At 43.9% G+C, this 8,827-nt stretch overlaps 1 protein-coding gene across 11 annotated transcripts in view; it reads left to right on the top strand.

Annotated features, from left to right (window-relative positions):
- Window positions 1–4,093: 4,093 nt before the first annotated feature.
- ATE1 (arginyltransferase 1) overlaps window positions 4,094–8,827 on the top strand; it is a 157,046-nt gene continuing 152,312 nt past the window's right edge. For 3 of the 11 annotated variants that reach the window (XM_017508587.2, XM_017508591.2, XM_017508593.2), the window contains exons 1-2: window positions 4,858–5,069; window positions 7,649–7,712. In XM_017508587.2, the coding sequence (XP_017364076.1) occupies window positions 4,964–5,069; window positions 7,649–7,712 (170 nt within the window). In that variant the 5' untranslated portion in view covers window positions 4,858–4,963. Of the gene's footprint in view, window positions 4,553–4,857; window positions 5,070–5,140; window positions 6,176–7,648; window positions 7,713–8,827 lie in introns of those variants that run through there. The other 8 variants (XM_037731370.1, XM_037731369.1, XM_037731373.1 and 5 more) reach the window with 7 other exon arrangements.

The following is an 8,827-nucleotide window of genomic DNA, read 5'->3' as shown; positions in this document are numbered from 1 at the left end:
TCTCGAACTCCTGACCTCAGGCAATCCACCTGCCTTGGCCTCCCAAAGTGCTGGAATTATAGGTGTGAGCCACTGTGCCTGACTTGCAGTATACATTTATAACTAATTCAAGTTCCCTTTCAAATAATACTATACCACCTTATGAATAGGACAAGTACCTTATAACAGAGCATTTCCATTTACTACCTCCCATCCCTTACAACACTGCTGTCATTTATTTCCATAAGGTTCAATAATCATACTACTTATCCATATGCTGTAATTACCAAATACAAGTTGTTATTATTATTTGTGGCCAAATGCTGTCAGATCAATTAAGGTTAAAAACATTTTTACCTCTACTTATTCCTTCTCTAATGCTTTCTTTCTTTACACAGATCTGAATTTCTGAGCTACGTTATTTAGCTTCTTTTTATTTAGACAGTCTCACTGTTGCCCAGGTTGGAGTGCAGTGGCATGATCTCTGCTCATTGCAACCTCTACCTCCCAGGTTCAAGTGATTCTCATGCCTCAGCCTCCTGAGTAGCTGTGATTACAAGCATGTGTCACCACATCCAGCAATTTTTTTTTGTATTTTTAGTAGAGATAAGGCTTCATCATGTTGGCTAGGCTGGTGTCGAATTCTTGAGCTCAGGCAATCCACCTGCCTCAGCTTCCCAAAGTGCTAGGATCACAGGTGTGAGTCACCATGCCCGGCCTATTTGCCTTCTATCTGAAGAATTTCTTCAACATTTCTTGGAAAGCAGGTCTACTGGCAACAAATTCCCTCCATTTTTGTCTGAGAGTCTTTACTTCCTTTCCACTTTTGAAGGATAATTTCTCAGGTTATAGAATTCTAGGCTGTTTCTTTTTATTTCAATGCTTTTAAAATACTTTCCTCTCTCCTGGCTTCCACGGTTTCTGAAGAGAGGTGTGATGTAATTCTTATCATTGCTCTTCTCTATGCAATGTCTCTTTTTTCCCTCTGGCTTCATTCAAGATTTTGTCTTTGATTTCTGGAGCCTTACATATGATACACCTCTGTAGATGTTTTTGGCATTTGTGCCTGCTTGGCATGTTCTGGACTGCTGTGGTTTTAAAATTTAAATTAATTTAAATAAAACATAAAAATTCAGTTCCCCACTCACACTACAGCCAGTGCTTGACTTATGACCACGATTGGTTCCGACACACTGGTCGTAGCACAATTTGGTCGTAAGTTGAATAGGCTATATGTACAGTACTGTGAAATGATGTTATAAAAATCTTTAAGTCATATTTTATCATAACTTTGTTCATTTTATGCCATTTGTATCATCTCTACACCATTTTGTTTCTTATTTTTACATTCGTCAGGTTTAAGTAAAACACTGCATTACCAGTACAACTGGTTTAATATTTGCAAAACATACAAAATTACAAAATACAGGTGCATACAAAAACACAAAATACAGGTGTAAAAAATACCATAGGAAACATTTTCCCAATTGTAAAACATATCAAAATATATAAACATATACGAAACATTTTATTGGCCGCTGGTGCTTGGCTGCGGGTCATTAATGTCGTCATCTGAGGCAGCAGTTGGGGTTACCGGAGTTGGTTTTTTCATAAACATGGTGAGATTTGTCTGAATTGTATGTTTCTTTTTTTCTTCATAAATTTCACGATACAGACGAAACACATCGTGTGCCATCCGTTCAATCTTTGCAAATCGTTCAATGTTTGGGTCCATTGCTTCGAAATGTATAAGAAGTTTATTGGGAGGGGTTTGATGAAAAATATCCAAGACACAAAACACAAATTGCTGTACCGAGTCTGGGATAACAGTTGAAATGGTGCACACGGAGATGGTAGTGCTGCCAGAAGCTGGTCCGCACTGTCGTAGGCCCAGCTGGGCAACGTTTGCGCTGCCAGACGCGGAGCAGTTGTGGCTAGCGATTGTGGTCGTAAAGTCGAATGGTCGTAAGTTGCATAGGTCGTAAGTTGATCAATGCCTGTAGTTACATTTTAGGCGCTCAACAGCCACATGTGGCTAGTATCTACCACACTGGACAGCCAGGTCCAGACAGTTGAGGAAAGGAGATCAATCTAGGCCTCGTGACAGTGAGTGGCTTGCAGAGGAAAGCATCTCCTGGACTCTGCAGGCACCTGAGGTACCTGCTGCTCCTGTTCACCTCCCTGCCTCTGCTCACACAACCCAGTCCTGCTTTCTGGAGTGTCCCTCCTCTCTGTCCTCAGATTATCTTTATTTTACCCTTTTTTCTCCACCTTAACTTAGGTCCTATCTACTTATAACACCTTTAGAGGGAAAGGAGAATGTGCTTTACTTTGTTGTCTTTAAGAAATATGATCTGAGTCTGTTATCACCATCCAAAGATCCTTCATATCACCAGGCCCAGTGCTGAGCCTCACACTTTTGTAGACTTAATATCTCATCTGATAACACAAAAAATATTAATGAAGGCAGAGAGCAGTGGCTCACGCATGTAATGCCAACACTTTGGGAGGCTGAGGCAGGCAGATCACCTGAGCTCAGGAGTTCGCCCAGCCTGGCCAACATGGTGAAGCCCTGTCTCTACTAAAAATACAAAAATTAGCGGGGTATGATCACAGGTGGCTGTAATCCAAGTTACTCAAGAAGCTGAGACAGGAGAATTGCTTGAATCTGGGGCATGGAGGTTGCAGTGAGCCGAGATCATGCCCTTGCACTCCAGCCTGGGTGATGTGACTGAAATTTCAGCTCAAAGATGAAAGATCTTCTGTCACCATTTTATTCTACCAAGTAAGAAAATGAAAAGCAAAGACAACTGTCTATTGCTGGCATCTCATAAACAGAATGACATTCTAATAGTGTCCTCCCTTTTCTCCCAAAAGGAGGAAACTAAATTTAGCTATGTATTTTTTTTTTCATGGAAGACATCTCTACTAAAAATACAAAAATACAAAAATTATCCAGGTGCGGTGGTACATGCCTGTAATCCCAGCTACTCAGAAAGCCAAGGCATGAGAATCTCTGGAACCTGGGAGGCAGAGGCTGTGGTGAGCCAAGATCACGCCACTGCACTCCAGCCTGGACAAGAGTCAGACTCTGCCTCTAACATAAAATATAATAAAGAAAAACAACACACATGCCTAGGACTTTAAACATTCTCCTTATTTTTCAAGGCTGGCATGTCTGGGAGTGCCCTGGTTGAGGTTAGTGTAGGACTTAGATGAGACTTTAAAGGGACAGAAGTGAAGTGGGACAGGAATATTAAGACCAAAAAGCCTCCTGGTCAACCTTCCGTCCAGAGCATATTCTGCTCTTTTTCCGATGCATTCCACAGGCCTTGCTTTTGTTCAAAATGAGGGCCAGTCTGGGAAAGGCCTGGGAATAGTCAAATCTGCCACAAAGAACAACATGGATGAAGCCTGACTCAAGAAGATGAATACTGAGATACAGAACACAGCCTTCAAGTCTAGGGAATTGGAAGAACCTGGAGGGCCCTAAGAAACTGCTGGATATTACATGGCCATTCCTTAGGTGCCTTGTGGGAAGCACAAGTGATGCTTGGAGTATTAACAAGTCATCAGGCCACTAAGAAACCACTTTCAACTAGGTACATATCCAACACAGGCCCTTGGGGTCAAGAATGTCAAAACTTGTCTGAAAAATTTATTTCTATTTCTCTGAGCTTCATGATTTCACTTTTGTAAACACACCACTTTAAAAAATACTGCATAATCAGCTTTATTGCTGACTGAGAAAACTATGAGAACAGACGGCTTAAATTATCTGTGCAGGCGGAGGGAAAGATAGGGATATTACCTTGCTGGAGGTACTCATTTTTATATTTTGCCCTGGGCCGTCATTCCCTAAGAAATCTTCCTTAAAATAGTGGCTGCAAAATGGAGCCCCGTGTGCTGGATTCAGATTATTCTGTTTGGCCTGTAGAGTTAAAAAAAAACAAAACAAAAAAACAAAAACTGTACTTCCAGCATCTCTTATTAAAATTATATGTGGCACTGGGCTGACAGTGACACAAGACAGCAACTGGCTCTGATAGCTGTTTCCTTTAAAAGCCTTAATTGTTCTTCAATTTGCAAATCCTCGCTATTCTCGGAATACCTGCTTTTGTTCTTGTATCCACGGGCACTGGAGTGCGTGCCAGCTGATCTGGAAGAAGCGCAAGCAAGTCATCTACATGGTGACAAGGGGCGGCCTGAGAGGGGAACGTTCAATCCTACACCTGCCAGAAATGACCTTGGGATAATCACAACCTTCGGTCCTCAGTTTCCTTACCTGTGAAATGGGGCTGACACCGCACAGCTGTGGGAAGCGCTGGCCCAAACGCGGGGCTTGGGGGCACGACCACCATCCCCGCCCACGGGCCCCCGCGCCCAGCCTCTCTCTTCACCCCTCCCTCCACGGGCCCCCGCGCTTCCCGGAGGTCGGCCCCGGGCGCCGAGAGGCGTGGCCGGTCGGAGCGGACCCTCGCGGCGGCCATGGCTTCGGTGGTGGAATACAAGGGCCTCAGGGCTGGCTACCACTGCGGCTACTGCGACTCCAAGGAGGGCAAAGCGTCCTGCGGTGAGTGTCCCCGACGCCAGGGCTGGCACAGCCGCCTCGCGCCCAACCCCTGCCGCGCCCGCCGCGCCTCGGGCAGGCCCTCAGCGGTGGAAAGAGCAGGCTTGCACCCCGACACCCCCGCTTCCCTTCCCCTCTCGACTCTCCCCATCCTGCCCGGTCTCTCCGCCTCACCCTTACTGACGACGGCGGCCCCTTACGGAGAAAGAACGGAAATAGTGGAAAGCTGCCCTCGGTCAAGATGGCGCGGGCGGCGTCAGCCCCAAGAGGCGCCGGGCCGACCGGGCCTGCGGGCGCCCGAGTGGCTTCGTGGGAGCCTCGGGGGGCTCTCGGGCGGCGCGCTGCATTGTGGGGTGGCGGCGGCAGTGGCGGCGACGCTGGGCCGGAAGCCTGAGCGTTCGCCGGGCCGAGGCCATGGCTTTCTGGGCCGGGGGTTCGCCCAGCATCGTGGACTATTTCCCCAGCGAGGACTTCTACCGCTGTGGTTACTGCAAGAACGAGTTGGGCAGCCGCTCCAATGGTGAGCTAGCCGGGACGGCGGGCGTGGGAAGCCGGGTGCCTGGTCTCGGGATCCCGCGGTCCTCCAGCTGGGACGCGAGGCGGCCGGAGTCCCTGGGCGGCCCCAGTACCACGGCCTAGACGGAGGGGTCACCCTCGGGAGGGCCGCGGCGCCGGCTCAGCGGGGCAACTTCGCGGTGCTTGTTCTGCAGGAAAATCCCCACCAGTGCCCGGACCCGCGAGATCGTGATGGTCTCCCCAGAGTCGGGAGACGAATGCCTGTGTGGGGTAGATGGGTGAGGTGAAGGACGGGCACACAGTGCCGGAGAACGCACCTGAGCCGTAATGGCCAGGGCTGACCGGTGGGTGCTGTGGTGGGAGCATCCCGGTAGCGAGGGCGAGACGCGGTGCGGAAAGGAGCTGTGGATGTGCATACAGGTGCCCGTCATGTATGACTCAGATGTCCCTGGACGAACATACATACAGGATGAACCCCTTGCATTTCTGGGTTTAAAAAAAGTTTTTATTTTTTAAAAAAAGACAAACTGGTGACCGAGGTCGCTACCGGCTAGGGGTTCTGTTTGGCCTGATCTGTTTGAAATTTTTACCATTTGCTTATATGCTATGTATTTCCTCCACCCACCCCGACGACAGCAAAGCCAGCCCACAAGTTTGTTTTGTTTTTGCCTAGTGATTCAGATTTCTTTGGGGGAGATTTGTTGTTGATAAACAAAACATCGTGCTTATTTCCTGCCTTGCCAAGCATTGGCCAATATAGACTGTAGAATCTATTACCCTAATGGAACAGCCTGGCATTGTAGAAGACGAAATTTGCATGAAAACACACAGGCATTTTCCATGAAAAGGTGTGAGTGGGGGATGATTTGATCGATAACGGTGTGTGCATTTACTCCTTCATTAAAAGTGTTTATTAAGTGCTTCTTGTGGGCAGCGGTCTTGAGTAGACAGTTATGCTATCATTAGAGGTGAGGATTATGAAGACTAAGTGGAAAAATGCTTCCAGTGTGGAGTTAAACGGAGAAAATCAACAGAATACAAATAGCTTCTGCGAGGTGATTACAGTTCTGGGAGGAAGAAGGCCCAGAAGCACACCAAATACTGACAGTGGTAATATGGCCTTAGAGTAATATGAGTTCCTTCCTTCTCTTTTTCAGAATTTTTGTATTTTGGCTATAATAATTATAAAATCAGTAAGTTACATTAAACGTGCCTAAAGTTAATATCTTAATAGGTCATTGCTTATTTTTTTCCAGTAATTGTGGCAAGAGAAAACTGGCTAACATAAATGTCTTGTATTTCACATTTTGTGGAGGAAATATGCCTGCAACCTTTCCATCAAGAGAAAATAACCATCAATTTCTAGTATCTCAATTTTGATTTTAATACTCTTTATTATGGGGCATCTACTTATTGGGTAGGTGAGTTTTGTTTTTCTTATTTACAGATGATGAAATTGAGGCTCATTGGGTGACTCCTTAGTATCAGTGGGTGCCTGCCAGGTATCCAGATATTTCTGTTGGACTCCAGTGCCGTACCTTTCCCACTACCCACTGTATCCTGCTCTGTCAGTCCTGTCTCTATCGTTACATATCTCTGATGCGATTTACTGTTTACAAAAGAGAAAAATCCATGCCTTTTAACTTTAATTTTTTTTTTTTTTTAAGAGACAGGGCCTTGCTACTTAGCTCAGGCTGGCGTGCAGTGGGGCATTTATAGCTTACTGCAGCCTCAAACTCCTGGCCTCAAGCCTCTTCCCACCTCAGCCTCCCAAGTAGCTGAGACCATAGGCACATGCCACAGAACCTGACTAATTACTATTATTTTTATTTCTTGTGGAAAGAGAGACTTGCTATGTTGCCCAGGCTTGTGTTGAACTCCTGACTTCAAGTGATCTTCTATGTTGGCCTCCCAAAGTGTTGGGATTATAGGCTTGAGCCACCACCGCACCAAGCCTTAGCTTTAGTTCTGATATGCCTTTAAATGTTTCCTCATAGTCTTCTTTTTTTTCCATAGTTGTGTAATTATTCCATCATGTCGATATCATCATAGCCCCTGTAATCATCTTCCTGTTCCTTGGCATTTGAATTACTTTTAATTCTTACACTTAGAAGAAATATTGTTACATACTTTTCTCCAATTTTTAATGCTGAAGACTGCACTGTAAATATATACCTGTATATAAATCAGGAGAACTAACAAGCACAGAACATTTTGCTAAGTTTTCTGAAGAGACCAGCATGTTAAATCATTGGGGATATTACTAAAGTTTGAAGGTCTGATGCATTCTGATTGCAGTGAGGACCTAAATTTATAATGTCATAGAAACTGCTGACTAATCTTCAAATAAATATAATTACTTTGATGTGTTTTTTTGAATTAAAATAAATATACTGTCATTTTTTATGTGTGCTGTATGTGTGTCAGACTAACAGGTGTGAAGTATGTACAAACTTTTCCTTTCTCCAATGTGAGAGTTTTGGAATTTTAACCTAAATACTCCTGTTTTTAAAAATCACACTTTGAATTTAAAAAAGAAAAAAGGTCACCCTGCCCTCATTAACGCACTACTTATTTTTTCAGGCATGTGGGCACATTCCATGACAGTACAGGATTATCAGGATCTCATAGACCGAGGATGGCGAAGGTAAAGCTTCCTGATACAGAGTCTTCCTGCTATTACTCAGGTTCTTGAAAAATACAGCATGCCTTTAAAACGCTTTCATGTTGTTGGAAAGAGGTTTAAGAAAATTTTTATTATATTCTTTTGTGCAGTGATTTTTTTTCTCTCTCTCTTAAAAAACTTCATTAGGAAAATGTCAAATATCCATAAAAGCAAAGAATACATTAGAATGAACCTTAGGTACCTATCACTAAGTTTCAACAGCTGTTAACGTTCTGCCAATCATGTTTGATTCTCCTGTTCCTCCTTTTTTTTTTTTTTAAAGATGGGGTTTCACCATGTTGGCCAGGCTGGTCTCGAACTCCTGACCTCAAGTGATCCGCCCACCTTAGCCTCCCGAAGTGCTGGGATTACAGGCATGAGCCATTTTGCCTGGCACCTGCTCCTCCTTTCAATATTTAACAGCAAATTACATCAGTATTTATTATTACATTTATCCTATGAGTAGATCAGCCCTAAGTATGTATCTCTAAGAGAGGGGTCTTTTTTTCTTTTTAACTTACCCATACTGCTGTTGTCACACCTTAGAAAATTAATAAAAAATTATTTGATGTTACCTGTTACCTACTTTTTATTAGATTTTCCAGATTGTCTCAAAAATGTCTTCTTTAACTGTTGGTTTATTTGAATAAGGATTTCATTAAGGTCCACACATGGCCTGTTTCGAGTAGTTATTTTTATGTAGATGATTTTTAAGTAACTCTTAAAGTTCCTTGTGTAAATATAAGTAATACTAAATACCGTATGCTAATACTCACCAAAAGACGTGGGATTGGGAGCACCAGCTGAAACATCACAACTTTCCTTAAACTTAATGAGATTCAGAAGGTAGACATAGGTCAGATTTTAAAGGACTTTGTATGCCATGATATGGAATTTTTTTTTTTTTTTTTTTTTTTTTTTTTAGAGATACAGTCTCGCTCTGTTGCCCAGGGTGGAGTATAGTGGCATTATCATAGCTCACTGTAACCCCAAATTGCCACACTCAGGTGATCCTCTTGCCTTAGCCTCTCCAGTGGCTAGGACTACAGGTGTGCATCACAACATCTGGCTAATTTTTAAATTTTTTTAAAGATCTT

Source organism: Cebus imitator, unplaced genomic scaffold (genome assembly GCF_001604975.1).
Source record: "Cebus imitator isolate Cc_AM_T3 unplaced genomic scaffold, Cebus_imitator-1.0 Scaffold396, whole genome shotgun sequence".
NCBI classification, from domain to species: domain Eukaryota; kingdom Metazoa; phylum Chordata; class Mammalia; order Primates; family Cebidae; genus Cebus; species Cebus imitator.
The sequence above is the reverse complement of the archived record's forward strand: the minus strand, read 5'-3'. Positions and strand labels throughout refer to the sequence as shown.